The sequence below is a fragment of the Myotis nattereri genome, assembly GCF_964212035.1.
Source record: "Myotis nattereri genome assembly, chromosome: 1".
Classification (NCBI taxonomy): domain Eukaryota; kingdom Metazoa; phylum Chordata; class Mammalia; order Chiroptera; family Vespertilionidae; genus Myotis; species Myotis nattereri.
This window is the reverse complement of record NC_138075.1, coordinates 64,030,420-64,047,041: the sequence shown is the minus strand read 5'-3', so window position 1 is coordinate 64,047,041 and position 16,622 is coordinate 64,030,420. Positions and strand designations below refer to the sequence as shown.

Genomic DNA, 16,622 nt, shown 5'->3' with positions numbered 1-16,622 from the left:
AGAGAAAGAGAGTCAGAAACATCAATGAGAGAGAAACATTGATCAGCTGCCTCCTGCACACCCCCCACTGGGGATGTGCCTACAACCAAGGTACATGTCCTTGACCAGAATCAAACCTGGGGTCCTTCAGTCCACAGGCCAACGTTCTATCCACGGAGCCAAACCGGTTAGGGCTATTTGCCTTTTCTTAATGACTAATGATACATTATTTTAAAATTACAAAATAATTTATAGAGCTTTCATAAAGTTTTGAGAACTTTAACCATCTAGGTCATGTACCCAAAAGCCACAGAGAGTAGACTCAAACCAAACTGTGATGAGTGCTTGAACTCCATCCCCTCTTTCCTAGAACAGAATCTGGGCTAAAACTCTTCAAAACTCCACTTGGCTGCTCTGTTAGAAAGAGAATTCTGGGAAAGATGAAACTTTTGTACATGAACTCAATAGTTCATTTCTTAGTTGCTATTAGAAACTCAAATATGCACAGAACTTTTTGGTCTCTCCATTTTTACTTTGTAAAAAAGTGTATCCTGGAATTCCTCCTCGTGGCTCTTGAGTGAAGTCGTGACCCTTTCTTGGTGTTTATGATTGTGTGCCCTTCTCCCCCTACCGTCAGGACATGGAATAAGGAGGGACACAAAGCTTAAGCTTTGTTTAAATGCATAACTATCAAAAATGTTTGATATGCATTTTCGCTATATATCTTTACATTTTTTACTACTGTCAATCTTATTTTAACTATTAATAAAGCTTACTTTTTTCTCATTTTTCAGTTAAAAATTCAGTTTTGTAAGTGGCTCCCAGAAGCTTCACACCCCCTCGCCCCCGTGGGAACACAGCCGTTGTGGAGGTGGAGCCAGGACTGGAACCAGGATCGGTGTTCAGATAGACTTTAAATTCTTATGTAAGTCAGAGAGTGACTGACCATCATCTGTGAGACGCTGAGGACTTTCAACATTCACTGCAAACTGAGGCCTGGATCCAAAAAGCACAATGAATGCAAGCACATGCTACGGTAGTGTGGTGAATTCTAGACAAGCTCGAGAATTTTGTACAGCTCGGGGAGGAGGCCCAGTTCCTGAGGTGGTCTTGGAATCGGAACTGATAGAACTCGGAGAAAGTGAGGAAGTGGTTGACCTCACCTCTGACTCTCTCGAACCTGCAGTGATTGACCTAACTCACCATGACTCTGTTGTGATTACTGAGGAAAGGAGGAGGCCAAGGAGAAACAAAAGGTCACTCCAAGGACAAACTGGCATCTGTGTGCTGAGCAGTGAAAAGAAGCGGGTGATGAGAGACAGAGACGTATATGCCCTGGAAAAAGAAACTTTTAGGTGCGCACTACCTGGTTACGTCCAGTGCCGGATTTGTATGGACGGGTACTTGGAGATTGAATTGAGTAGACGGCATATCTATTCTACAGCATGTGGCCACATCTTCTGTAGTCAGTGCCTCTGCACTTTCCTTCGAAATACTAAAAATTGCCCAGTTTGCTTGAAAAAAATTGACCGCCATCAGTACCACCGAATTTATATATAACATGTGCTTTGTTCCTCAGGATAGACAACCCCCTGACTGGATTTTTCCATGTCTTTGCGCAGAAACAATGGAGTTGTTGGTATCCAATGCTCTGAGCTCCAGAAGTCTGATTTTAAACATTGTTCTCTTGAGTGTATGAAAACTCTTCTATTGCTCACAAATGACGAGACTGCTTTTTTATGCCTTTGGCTTCATGCTGCAGGCCTGGACTTTTGTTGCTATAGTGAATCAGAAACTGGTGGTTGTCCTCAAAGCAATTTTCCTTTGTTTTTCTTCTCATAGTAATCAATTTTTAACTGGTCACATGTGGGCATTTTGGATCATGTAAATAAGAGCAACATCCTAGAGACGGGGAAGCAAGTACATGGAAGGAAGCTGGGAGACAACTCTGAAAACCAGAGCCACAAATACAAGTTTGGACTTTTAGGAGATAAATAAATAAACTTCATTCTTTAAGCAACTATTATACTGGGTCTTGTTTAGAGCAATTGAGCCCTTATTTTAATTAATGGACTAGGCAGGGTGCCGTCTCTGGGTTTCTCTGGATTTCCTGATTCCACTGAGTGGAAGGAGTCAGTCCTACCTGTCCAACCAGCAGGGTGGTGTGGGGTATTACCATGGGTAGGCACCAGGTCCTTCTGGGACTAGTGGCTTTCAAGGCCGGCCTGGGGAGCTGCCTAGGCACACTGAAATCTAGAGTTGTGGTTCTGTGCTCTCTGACCTGCTGAGCCGGAAAGCGGCTGCGTTCACCCTGGCTTTACAGGTACGCCTGCCTTCTACCACACTGAGCTGATCAACAAGTTGGTACACTTCTCTGAACAAACACATCACTGCCTCACCATTCCAACTGCTTCGGCAGCCTGGCTAGGTACAGGCCTTGGGAAGACCCCCTCCCCTCCCCACCCCAAATACACACATTAGCTTTTTTCTTTTGCAGAGAATCACTTAGCACAGTTGAGCTTGCACTTAGAATTGGAGAGGGCGTGATTTCCATGGTGCGCTTACCTTTCCCTTCAGAATGAAATGTGCAGTGAAGTTTGTTCCTTACTTACAGTGGTGGTAGCCGTGTTGCTTTCTTCCAGGGAGGCTCAGTCTTACCGATGGAGCAGTGCCCATCCCTGCATCATGACTGTCTACGCACTGCAATCTCTGGAATGTCCTGTACTCCAGACCTCAGGTGCTTGACTTAGCATAGGATATGCAAGGTAAATGTGGTATACTTCCTTCTGTGCGTTCTCTTGTATGTTCTGAAATGAAATGAGGAAGAAAAAGAACATGAAAATGAAAAATAGTAGAAGAAAGTTCTAAGTATTAATCTTCTTACATTTCAATAGGCCATCTTATGCATCTCACTTTGGAGAGTATTAATTGCTCTGTGACATAGCACAGTGTATCACATACCATATTTTCCTGTGAATAAGACGCTCCCATGTATAAGATGCCCCCCACTTTTCCAGCCCCAAATTAAGAAATCAATATTTTAAACATAAAACAGAACACATTTTTTAAAATATATTTTATTGATTTTTTACAGAGAGGAAGGGAGAGGGGTAGAGAGTTAGAAACATTGATGAGAGAGAAACATCGATCAACTGCCTCCTGCATACCTTCTACTGGGGATGTGCTCGCAACTAAGGTACATGCCCTTGACCGGAATCAAACCTGGGGTCCTTCAGTCCACAGGCTGATGCTCTATCCACTGAGCCAAACCGGTTAGGGCCAGAACACGTTTTTATTTAGTAATTACCACAGGTAATGTTTACATACCATACTACGATGTTACACAGCATATCACTTTATTCAGTCTCTGTTGCATCACTGCTCTCTTCATCACTATTAGTTCCAGGCATATCAAGTTTTTCAACTTCCATTGTATCACTGCTGTTTTCTGAGTCACTGTCTATATATGTGAGATCACCTCATAAACTGGTGGCATTTTCTGAGTTAACTTTGTTCGTGTTCTCTTGGCCAACCCTTCTCTCCTCATGAAATTGCCTTTCCTGTAAAATCAACAGTGTTCATTCTGCTTGCAAACATTCTTGCCTGACATTGAATAAGCTTGGTTGACACACATAAGCCACTCTGGTGCTGCTCCATAATCCAAGTCTTAAGCCTCTGCTCCACGTTTGCCCATTTTGGTCGTTTTCCTTTTAAGGTCTTCTTCTTTTTTCGCATCTTAAGGAGTTCTTCTTCCTGTTTTTTCCACTATCTGATCGTACACTCAGTGGGAGGAGGTCCAAATTATCTCCGCAGCTCTATTTCCATGCGCTTTTGCATAGATGATTACATTCAGTTTGAATTTTGCAGAGTAAGACAATCTCTTACCGGTATTTATCTTTTTATTTTTTTGACATCTTTATGGGCTCAGAATGCACTGATCCCCGTTGCATCTGTGCACTCTCCACCTCAGTGACAACAAGGCTAGTGATTGGAGGAAGCCTGTTTGACAAGGTATGGGCAGTTATGCACCTGCGTGGCTCCCTCCTTGGCTGCCTTCCGTGTATAAGATGCCCCTCGATTTTCAGTCTAACAATTTTAGAAAAAAATAGTGTCTTATATGATTTTAGAAAAAAATAGTGTCTTATACACAGAAAAAATATAGCATTTGACCAATAATCAAAACACCTGAGGTGCCTATTAAACACAAATTCTGCTCCTGCATGTATTGTCCATGTGACCCAGATAAAGAGCACACCCTCTCTAATTTGGAAGCAACCCTCAAATCTCCCTATGGTATTCTACTCAGCCCACTACAAATTTACCTCACCTGCCAAGTTCATGTAGACATTTGAGACTTTGATATTTGATTTAGGGGAAAAATAGGATTCTGACTCTAAAGAATAAAGATACATTTTACAGACAGCAAAATGCACTAGTGTATAATTAGATGAATTTGAGCTAATATACACATTCATATGACCAACACCAAATAAAAATAATGGGAAAATGTCATCATTCCAGAAGTTTCCTTATGCCCCCTTCTTGTTAATTCCCAACCCCAGAGGCAACCACTGTGTTGAATAGTATCGTATCACAATAGTATGTTTGGGGATACTGATATATTACTTCATAGTTTAGCCCAGTTTATCAGGGACAAAAATTTGATAGGGATTTGGAGTATAAGTACTAGGGTCAAGTGTTTGTTTTAGTGGGAGCATGATATATTCTCCTAAGAATTAAAGCAAGCCCTGGCTCAAGATAGCTCAATTGGTCGGAGTGTCATCCCAATACAACAAGTTTGCCAATTTGATACCGGGTCTGGACACATACAAGAACCAACCTTGGCTAAGATGTGTAACTCCTCTGGGTGTCATTTCTTCCATCTGTAAAATCTGAATTCCTAAGACTTCCCATCTATCTCTAAAGTTTGTGATTCCAAAACCTACATAGCAAGAGGTCCCAAATTTCACAAGGGGGCATTTAAAATTTTACTTTCACTATTTAAAAACAAAGTTGGGGGTAGACAGTGGACAGTTATGTCTAAGAAACTACATCAGGTTTTACCACATAATCGGTGTAGGGGGAGACAAAGTCATAAACCAAAGTTGCTTTTCTTTTCCAAGCCTCAGTTTTATCATATATAAAATAGAAATGATAATACCTACTTCATAGGATCATTGTGGAACAACAAATTGATGTTTCTCTCCCTTTCTTTCTACAATCAATTAAAAAGGAAAGAATTGAAGCAAGAAGGTATTAATAATGACACCTGCTATTTTTACGCAATAGCTATGTTCCAGGCACAGTGTTAGGCACTTCACACATCATGGGAAAAGTATACACTTAGGCAAGAACAGGAACCCAACAAAATGTAGGAGCAGAGGTTGAAGAGAGCTGCCACATGGCACTTAATGTGAATAATTTGGCTACTAGTGTACATGGTTATGAGAAGTGAGAACTAAAGCTACAAGGGAAGATTAAGGCCACATCATGAGTAGAGCACTGTGTGCTGTGTTATGAAGTTTATATTTTATTCTACAGGTGCTAAGAAGTCATTAAAGGCTTGGGAGCAGACCACCCAGAGAAAGATTCTTAAGGATTTGGCATGATCTCAGTGAAAGCAGAAGATACTGTTTCAAAGTTGAGGAAAATATATGGAAATGGAATAAAGAAGGAAAGACCCTGGTGTTGATTTTCCTCTAAAAATAGAAGTGTATTTTATGACGTGTATAAGAAAAAGGAGGAAGTAACCTTGGTCTAAGCCAGTGGTTCTCAACCTGTGGGTTGCGACCCCTTTGGCGGTCGAACGACCCTTTCACAGGGGTCGCCTAAGACCATCCTGCATATCAGATATTTACATTACGATTCGTAACAGTAGCAACATTACAGTTATGAAGTAGCAATGAAAATAATTTTATGGTTGGGTCACAACATGAGGAACTGTATTTAAAGGGCCAGAAGGTTGAGAACCACTGGTCTAAGGAATTTAACTGGTACTCTCCTGCCCTTGGATGTCGAACAGTTTCATTTCAGCACAGCCAGCAGAGCTGTGCAAGCCTTTGAGCTATAGTGGCTCTTGAGAGATTGTCATTTACCTGAGGCGGCAATAATAGGAGTCCTGAGGGACAGCCATGACAGTTTGGATTTAGCTTTCAGGTAACTAGAAAGGTGGATGCTCCTTAGGCAGGAGTGGAAATAAGATTAGGTGAGGCAGACAAATTTATCCACTTGATGCCTGATCTAGCTTTAGGCCCAGTTAGTCTCACAGTGGAATAATTTGGCAATTTTCATTTGTAATTTCCTGATGTTCATTGAGAGGCTACAGCAGAGAATGAAAGCTAAATCAGGGCAGCATTTGATATGGGTCCTTTCCTCTTCCCCTAGCTTTAAGCAGGCAAACAGATCCTTCAGGGCATATTCCGTTCTCCTGTGGGGTGACACGAAGAAGGCATGTGGCCTCAGGTGTGGCTCTGCCAGCATCACTAATCCTCTAAACCAGTGGTTCTCAACCTCGGCTGCACATTAGAATCACCTGGGAATCTTTTTAAAATCCTGATTTCTGGGCCTCATCCTCTGGAAATTCTGTTCTTTGTTATGTGGTGGGGCCACAACATTAGTAACAAAGAAACAGAATTTCCGGAGGATGAGGCCCAGCAATCAGGATTTTAAAAAGATTCCCAGGTGATTCTAATGTGCAGCCGAGGTTGAGAACCGCTGCTCTAAAAGGAGGGCAGAAGAGCTGTCAGTGGGTGTGACAGGACAGGCAATCAGATACCCACATCATTTGCCTTCCCTGCTGAGAAGAGAGCCTTTAAGGTACTAACTTCTCACTTTGTTGTTGAACAAACCCAAGCCACTGAAATAGCACCTTCTCTGAGGGCGGAGGGTGGGGCAGGAACTGGGAGGAAGGGAGTTATGGCGGGGGGGGGGGGGGGGGGAAGAGGAACAAATGTAATAATCTGAACAATAAAGATTTAATTAAAAAAAAAAAAAAGAAGAGAAAAGGTGTTCCAGTCGGTGTGGCTCAGTGGTTGAGTATCGACCTGCGAACCTGGAAGTCATGGTTTGATTCCCCATCAGGGCACATGCCCGGGTTGAAGGCTCAATCTCCAGTGTGGGGTGTGCAGGAGGCAGCCCATCAGTGATTTTCTCTCATCATTGATGTTCTCTCTCTCTCTCTCTCTCTCTCTCTCTCTCTCTCTCTCTCTCTCTCTCTCTCTCCTTCCTCTCTGAAATAAATAAAAATATATTAAATGAAGAGAGAAGGTGGCATGCCCTCCCTGGGGAACATCCACTCACATCTCCTTTTTGAGTAAATGTTCTTTCTCCTAAACTCTTAAGAATCCCCACGAGACTTGCAACCAGGGGAGAAATGGGCAGTAGCAGATCGTCTTGGGCTTACCCCCTGAACCTGTCTCTAGGCCCCCTTTCCTCTGACTTCCAAGTGAGCTAAAGAAGCCCCACCATGGCTCATTTCTTTCCTGTAAGATTTCTGGACAGCCAGAGTCGCAGGCCTAGCCTCCCGTTGCTGCTTCTATCGTAGGCCCTTCCTTGTTTCCTTATCCCCAGCTTTAATAAATGTACTCTGAAAAGAGAAAAAAAGTGCAGTGCATTGCAGGGCATCAGTCATTCATTAATGCACTCACTCGCCTGCTCATTTATCTGGTATTTATGAAATTTTGATAGTGTGGTAGGCCTGTGTAGTTAAAAACATGAATAAGACAATCTTTTTCTCTAAGAAGCTACCAGGTAGTGGGGGAGAGACATGAAAACAATAGTTATAACACAAATGAAAGAAATAATGCAGCGCAATAAAAGCTATGATAGAAATATCTGCTAGGTGCTGCATAAAAGAAGCATAAAAGAGAAGTAATTTTTAAAAAATATATTTTATTGATTTTTCACAGAGAGGAAGGGAAAGCGATAGAGAGTTAGAAACATCGATGAGAGAGAAACATTGATCAGCTGCCTCCTGCACGCCTCCCACTGGGGATGTGCCTGCAACCAAGGTACATGCCCTTGACCGGAATTGAACCCGGGACCCTTCAGTCCGCAGGCTGACGCTCTATCCACTGAGCCAAACCGGTTAGGGCGAGAAGTAATTTTTTTGTAATTTCCTTGGAGTCTAGAAGATAGAAAATTCAACTTTTAATTTATATTCAGCTGTGTTGGAGTCAATAAATATTAATAGCTACTTATATCTCTTGTTTTAAATTAGAAAGTTAATTTGAGGGAGAAGTTTTGTAAACGATTTGCTATACAAATGTTAGTACAATAATAATAATAGCTATTGCCATTTATTGGGTTCTCACTATGTGCCAAGAACTGTTAAGTACTTCACATATGTAATTTCATTTAATCCTCACAATGATCCTATGAAGTAGGTATTATCATTTCTATTTTATATATGATAAAATTGAGGCTTGGAAAAGAAAAGCAACTTTGGTTTATGACTTTGTCTCCCCCTACACCGATTTTGTGGTAAAACCTGATGTAGTTTCTTAGACATAACTGTCCACTGTCTACCCCCAACTTTGTTTTTAAATAGTGAAAGTAAAATTTTAAATGCCCCCTTGTGAAATTTGGGACCTCTTGCTATGTAGGTTTTGGAATCACAAACTTTAGAGATAGATGGGAAGTCTTAGGAATTCAGATTTTACAGATGGAAGAAATGATACCCAGAGAAGTTACACACTTTAGCCAGGGTTGGCCAGTGCTCTGATAGGTGACAAGGCTTTTGTCTTCTAGGACAGTATTCTCCCTCCTGGGCTAAAGGCTCTAGAATGTGCAGACTTTAGGATTTAGTACAATCATATTTACTAAACATTGCTAAACATTCTAGCCAACAACAAAATTGTTCAAGATAAAACCAAATTTTTTAACTTAGAGACATAGTTTCCAGGTGATCATCAGCATTTCTTAGCCACTTACTTGACAGAAATTTGATTCAATGAATGCCATGTACTGTCAAAGTGAGCAAGACACAGCACACCCAGCAGTTCACAACTTAGTGAAGGGGAGACATGCAATAAAAGATTACAATAATTATGTCCAGGTATGTACAAAGATCTGGGGTGCTATAGAAATGGGTAAACCAGTGGTTCTCAACTGGGGGTAGGTTTTACCTCCAAACCCTCAGCAGATATTTGGCAATGTCTGGAGGCATTTTTTGATTGTCACAAATTAGTGAGTTGCTACTGGCATCTAGTGAGCAGATGCTAAGCATCCCAAAATTCACAGGATAGCGCCCCCCCCCCCCGCCCCCCGCCCCGTCTCCCCGCCCCACCACACACACACAACAAATACTTAACCAGTCCAAACGATCAATAGGGCTGAAGTTGAGAAACCCTGGTTTAGAACCAGCAAAATCTTTTCTACAAGGAATAGGGGGAGAGTAAAGTTTGGGTGCTGGTTACAGCAGAGTTTAATGAAGAGATCATGATGGTTCAGGGAAGGGTGATCTCAGCAGAAGGGACAGCATGTGCAAAGCCACAGAAGCATGGCATATTTGGGCAACTCTAAACATAAGGGGAAGAGTTGTGGGCATTAAGACTGGACAGCTGGGCAGGACCTAGATATTCAACAAAATATACTGAGTTAGAGGAATTACTGTAAGAAAAGCTATGTGGTTTTATGATGGCCACTCAGGAGCACAGTCTAGCCATGTATCTGTGAGCTAACGCTGATGAAGCTGTTTGAAATAAGGCTTTTCTCATCTTGCCTCCTTAGGGCCTGGGGTTCTCTAGGAATTTGTTACTTTCTCAGACAATGTGAGCTTTGAGAGATGGAAGAGCTCTCTATTAAAGCCACTTAGCTGGGGTCTCAATGCTGTGATGGGATTATGAGGGGCGAAGGGTTATTTCTCATGTATTAGGCTTATGGACAGATGATTCTTTTTTATTTTGTAGAGCACCCTAGTTCAGAAATGGAGATATGTGAACCTTAAGATTAGACTGCCAAATAAATAAATAAATAAATAAATATTAGACTGCCACCTGACATCTAAATGAGTTGCTTTCCTCCTTCCCCCACAAAAAAAATGTGGGCAGGTAGGCCATTACAGTCGGGTCTCTCTTTTTCTAAAGCTAATGATGATCAGAGCAACTGACAAACTGCCACGGAATCTGCCAGACCTCAGCCTGGCCTTGCCCCTTCTCCCCGGCTCCTGAGCTTTCGCCTCCTTCTGTCATGCTCTGAGTCCCTTCTTAGCAAGCTCCCAGGTCCTGGTCTCCTTCTGAGCCTGCTGGGCTCTGGTTCACGCGTCTGCCTGTGCCCCTCGTGGCCTGATGACAGAACTTAATGGAGGTGAGTTACTCTTCTAACTCAGCTGGCTTTCTAGGTATAATCCAGAAAACCCAATCAGAAGGGGGTATGCATTTTAGAGCATGAAAAGATATTCAGGGAAATATTTAACTATGACAGCTTATAGCTTCTATACTCATCCAGGTCTTGGAATAACTGAGAATTTAGATAAGAGAGACTGTAGAAAAGTAATGAAACCTACCATAAATTAAGTAAAATACTATAAAAATTTACTTTCTTTATTAATGTATCACTTTATTTTATATTGAAAAAAGATTATTATGTATAACTTGGTTTTCTTATTGTACTATCACACAATATTTTATATTTAAAGCAAAGTTGATTTTCAGAGGTTAAATATTTTTCGTAGAGTTTCTTTAAGATCCATTCAAAGCTAAAATAAAGGAAGTAATATTCTGAATTAACAGTTCTCTTGATAGATAAAATAAAATGTTTGTTTACTATAAGAAAGCAGGAAAAACTCACTAAAATTCATCAACAAGAAATTTTAACACAAATTCCTGTGTAATGAGCTATCATTTCCATCAGTTTCCACTTCCTACAAAGTGTGATTTAAATGAATATCAATCATTAACATGAGGTTATAATTTCCTCGATTATGGGATATTCTCTCCCTCTTCTCTGTCCTTAACTGTTGAAACAGTTGTATTATTTTAATAATTTCTAGAGAAAAAAATACACTGTTGCCTATTTCTACCACACTCTGAAAAGCAAAACATGACCTAAAATATGCAACAATGCCCTTAAAAAGCAACAGATCTCGTTAAATATTTTAGTATTCATGATTTCAAAAGTTCACAATCCAAAATTTCTCAGGAGAAATCCCCACAACTCTGGGAAAAATTAGGTATTTCTTCTACAGGTTTCCAAGGATTTCATTGCTCTACTTCTTGCCTTTTCTCTGCTCTGTGAGAATGTACAAGGTTAATGGAAGAAGGTGATGTGCTTCTTCAGAAGGTGATTCCTATAAGTCACAGGCTTTCTAAGGACAGATATTGATCCTTGACTTGAATTTCCCTCCTTGTCCCCGAAGGCTAAGCGTTCACTAAGGGGCTGGCAGTGGGTGTGATTTCTTAAGGTTTCTAGGTAGAGAAATTCCAGAATCTTCTTTGGTTTCCAATTCTATTCCTCCCTCTAGAGAGCAGTGGGAAGTTGTTCTAGTTATTTGCCTCACAAAGTTGGTCCATTTAATAAACTCAATTGCAGAAAACATCGATTGGTTCTCTGCTGATTCAAAGGTTAGGGTAATGGACTTTAGGGTCAGATAAATAGTTCAAATTCAGGCTCCTTCACTTAATTCCTGAGTGACCCTAGCAAGTTATGTAACCTCCTTAAGCTTTAATTTCCTTAAAAATGGCATAATCCTACCTATCTCACAAGGTTGTTGTGAGGATTTTTTAAATAGTCCTTTGGTTTTATTTTTCTAGGATAAAAAAGTATAGGCATAAATGTTTTTACATGGTCCTAATGAAGATATCCTTTAAAATAATTTATGAAATAGTTTAATGCATGTCTCTTGATTATCGGTATCCAACAATATCACTGTTAGCCTTGATTAATTAGTTGAAAATTTGAGATCAGAAGAAGTAATTTATGAATATTTCCCCAATCCCTTAGAAACATAATCACAGAAATAAGTTATAACTTCATCATAAATCTTTGGAAAGTAGACGTGTTCATTCATTATTAATAGGGCAAGGATCTGTGATTAATAGAGGATTAATCTGTGTAAACTGGCTTCCACCAGTAAAGACATTTTCTGAAAATCACAGATATGTCAGGAAAAAAAAACCAAAGGAAAATGACAGGTTTCTGATCAAGATGGCGGTGTAGGTAAATGCGGTATTCACACATCTTCCCATAACCACTTCAAAATTACAACTAAACTACAGAACAACCGTCATTCAGAACTACCTGAAATCTAGCTGCCAGAAGTCCTACAGATAAGGATATAAAGACTAGTACAGTGATGGCGAACCTTTTGAGCTCGGCGTGTCAGCATTTTGGAAAACCCTAACTTAACTCTGGTGCCGTGTCACATATAGAAATTTTTTGATATTTGCAACCATAGTAAAACAAATATTTATATTTTTGATATTTATTTTATATATTTAAATGCCATTTAACAAAGAAAAATCAACCAAAAAAATGAGTTCACATGTCACCTCTGACATGCGTGTCATAGGTTCGCCATCACTGGACTAGTAGGATGGGACACTGAAAGGGCTAATCCCACATCCATGTGTGCTGGATAAGAATCAGGAGGGATATCTGGCTGTGGAGGTCCCCCCTGAGGAGCAAGGGGTCCCAGCCCCACACTAGGCCCCCAGCCCAGGGTTCCAGGGCCAGGAAGAGAAGTTCCCATAACTTTTGGCTGTTAAAAACCAGCCTCCCTGTGTTTGGCCCAGAAATCAGGATTTTAAAAAGATTCCCAGGTGATTCTAATGTGCAGCCAAGGTTGAGAACCACTGGAAGAGAGGGTTAGGAATAAGGAATAAAGTAGTTCTGAATACTCAGATTCTCCAGGGAATGTACAGCAGATGGGGATAGCCCTGGTTTTAGGGTTGGAATTATTTGGATTCTCTTAATTCCACCATTGACTTGAGTGTCAGAGCAAGTTTTGAATCTTGTTTCCCTTTCAACAGCATGAGAATAACCCTTGGACCAATCCTCGGGGATTCTGCCTCAGAATAAGTTTTCTGTCTATTATTATTTTCAAAAATATATCTTTATTGATTTCAGAGAGAGAAAAGGCACAATGAGAGAGATAATAACATTAATGAGACAAGATCGGCTGCCTCCTAACATGCTCCCACCAGGGATTGAGCCCACAGCAACCCAGGCATGTGCCCTAACCAGGAATTGAACTAGTGATCTCTCAGGGCATGGGTCGATACTCGACCACTGACCCACACTGGCCGGGCTATATTTAAGTTTTTTATCCTTTAGGAGGCATGGCATACAAATTGAAAAAATAGTATTTGTACATTTAACATTTTTTTTCTCCATAATAATCTTCCTCACTTTCCTCTGCTTACAATCTGATTTTTCAAGTGCCATCTTAGACATCCTAGATGGAATGTCATCCTTGACAACACTCCCTAGTCAAGTGTCAGGGACCCATCTATTCTGCTTTCCTAAAACATACTTATCTCCACGATAAAAATTGTCCTGCTACTACCCTGGCCAGTGTTGCTCAGTGGATAGAACATCGGCCAACACACTGAAGGGTCGTGGGTTCGATTCTCAATTAATAGTACACACAGAAAGCCCTAGCTGATTTGGCTCAGTGGATAGAGCATAAGCCCATGGACTGAAGGGTTCTAGGTTCGATTTGGGTCAAGGGCATGTACCTTGGTTACAGGCTCAATCCCCGGCCCCAGGTCAGGGTGCATGCAGGAGGCAATCAATTGATGTGTCTATCTCACATCAATATCTCTCTCTCACTCCCTCCCTTCCACTCTCTCTCTAAAAATCAATGGAAAAAATATCCTTGGGTAAGGGTCAAAAACAACAACAAAAAATTGTCCTCCTACTCTGAGGTGGTCTCATCTCAGTCCCTATTTATATACTCTTGAACCTCTATCTTTTAGCTTTAGCATTCAGGAGAAGGTAAGAATACAGAGCTGGACATGGTATGTGCTGGGGACAATGGATGCTACATTTCAGAATCTGGGGTGGGTAAGGTCATTTCAGGAATTCTGGCAAAAAACAAACAAACTAGAAAGCAGAGCCCAGATTCTGATAATCTGGGCAATCAATGATGATTACAAGCTCCTCCGCAGGGCTGGATCAGACACGCCCCATGGGGTCCCTGAGAACTCAGGAATTTAGTTCTGGTAAAGGTGTGGCCTGTGAGACAAAACTCCAGAATTGCTTTCAGGGCAGCCCCTCCTAGTTGACTCCAGAGCAGAGACAGGCCTAACCCAAGGATGGTGCTCAGATGAGATAGGATAAGGGTGAGTGAAATGGAACAAAAAGGCATTACCACCCTTAGACCTGGGCAACACAGGTCCCTTTCCAGAGGCTCCTACTCTGACCCTCCTCCAGCTGTGTTCCTGTTTACAAGACAGAGTCCGTGAGACCAAGGAGCCTCATCTGACTTTAAATCACACGCTACATGTCCAGGACTCCCAAAAGATTCTGAGCCAACTACAGGGCCTCCATTGCTCTGTAAGCAGCTGTGTGCCCAAAGAGAAGTGGTGTGCAGGTGTGTGTATGGTGTGTGTGTGTGTGTGTGTGTGTGTGTGTGTGTGTGTGGTGTTATATGTGTGTGTGGTGTTATGCTTAAAAAGAAAAAAGTTCAAAAATTATTTTAAAATTTTGTTTATTAAAAGACTAGAGGCCCAGTGCACAAAAATTTGTGCACTCGGGGGGGAGGGGGGTCCCTCAGCCCGGCCTGTGCCCTCTCGCAGTCTGGGACCCCTCGGGAGATAACGCCCTGCTGGCTTAGGCCCGCTCCCAGGTGGCAGAGGGCAGGCCCAATCCCTAGGTGCAGCCCCTGGTCGGGCTCAGAGCAGGGCAGATTGGGAGGTTGCGGCGCCGCCCCCTGTCATGCACAGAGCAGGGCCAATCAGGGGGTTGCGGCGCCGCCCCCTGTCATGCACAGAGCAGGGCCCATCAGGGGGTTGAGGAGCTCCCCCCTGTCACGCACAGAGCAGGGTCCATCAGGGGGTTGAGGAGCTCCCCCCTGTCACTCACAGAGTAGGGCCTATAGGGGAGTTGGGGCACCGCCCTCTATCACCCACGGAACAGGGCTGATCAGGGGGTTGGGGCGCTGCCACTCTCACATTCAGGGCAGGGCCAATGGGGAGGTTATGGCTCTACCCTGTCACACACAGAGCAGGGCCGATCAGGGGGTTGGAGCGCTGCCCCCTGTCACGCTGATCCCGGTGCTGGGAGGCATATTACCCTTTTACTATATAGAATAGAGGCCTGGTGCATGGGTGGGGCCGGCTGGTTTGCCCTGAAGGGTGTCCTGGATCAGGATGGGGGTCCCCACTGGGGTGCCTGGCCAGTCCGGGTGAGGGGCTGAGGGCTGTTTTCAGGCTGGGGGTGACTGAAGCTCCCAACCTCTCCTTTTTTCCTTTTTTTTTTTTTATTCTGGTCCAGCTTTAGCTTGAGGCTTGGCTCCAGCTCTTAGGCCTCCGGCTGAAAGTAGGTTTCTGGCCTTTGCTTACAATGTTGCGATCTGCTGGCTGAAGTCTGTCGGTATTTGTTACAATATTTGAAACTGCAGGCTCAAAGGCCTGCAGTCGCAGGCGGGGAACGTTGGTTTCCTCCAACGATCCTCCTTCACTGAGGCAAGCAAGCCTCATGTTAGTTTCAAGCTGCCTGGCTGCCGGCCGCCATCTTGGCTGACAGTTAATTTGCATATCTCACTGATTAGCCAATGAAAAGGGTAGCGGTCGTACGCCAATTACCATGTTTCTCTTTTATTAGTGTAGATATCACTAAGTAAGTGAAAAGGCAATCCACATAGTGACAATAGATATTTGGAATATGTGTATCTGATGAAGAACTTATATCTAAAATATGTGAAGAACTCTTGTGAATAAATAAAAAGACAAATTAACAATAAAATATGTGCCTTATATGGGCACTTCACAAATGGGGAAATGCAAATGGACAATTAACATCTGCAAGTGGTCCCAATATCCACAGTCTTCAGGCAAATGCAGATTAAAGCCACATTGCAATACTACTGCATACCCACCAGAATGGCTAAAATAAATATAGGGTGTCCCCCCAAAAATGTATATAAACTTTGGATAATTATAAAGGCAGTGTTTATTGAAATACATTTCATTTTCAAAATGTAATGGAATCTACAGGTATTGTGTGTATACACTTTTTTGGGATACCCTGTATATCTATACTGTTGATAAAGATATGGGACAAACCTAGGGGCTGTGTAGAAAGTTTGGCATTATATACTATATGCCAATCCTATGATCCACTTCCAGGTGTATAGCCAAGAGAAATGTGTATATTTGGAACAATATGGATAAATCTCACAAATGTAAGGTTGACAAAAGAAGCCAGCAACAAGAGTACATGTCACAAAATTTATATAAAATTCAAAAATAGGCAAAACTAATGTTTAGTGTTGGAAGTGATTGAACTGTACAAGTAAGATTCTGCATTTTTCTGTACAAATGTTATTTGTGTAATTTTTCTTAAAGGAGGGCAGGCCCTGGCCAGTGTGGTTCAGTGGTAGAGTGTAGGTCTGCAGACCAAAAGGTCATGGGTTCTATTCTTGGTCACAGGCATGTACCTGACTTGCAGGTTCTTTTCCCGGCCCTGGTTGGGGCATGTGT

The 16,622-nt window shown here is 42.1% G+C and overlaps 1 protein-coding gene across 1 annotated transcript; it reads left to right on the top strand.

The window, feature by feature from the left end:
- Positions 1-993: 993 nt before the first annotated feature.
- On the top strand, positions 994-2,005 carry LOC308517911 (E3 ubiquitin-protein ligase RNF4-like; the record flags this gene model as incomplete). The annotated part of the gene is made up of 1 exon (XM_081089425.1): positions 994-2,005. The coding sequence occupies one exon, from the start codon at positions 994-996 to the stop codon at positions 1,537-1,539; it is 546 nt and encodes a 181-aa protein (XP_080945551.1). The 3' UTR covers positions 1,540-2,005.
- Positions 2,006-16,622: the final 14,617 nt, after the last annotated feature.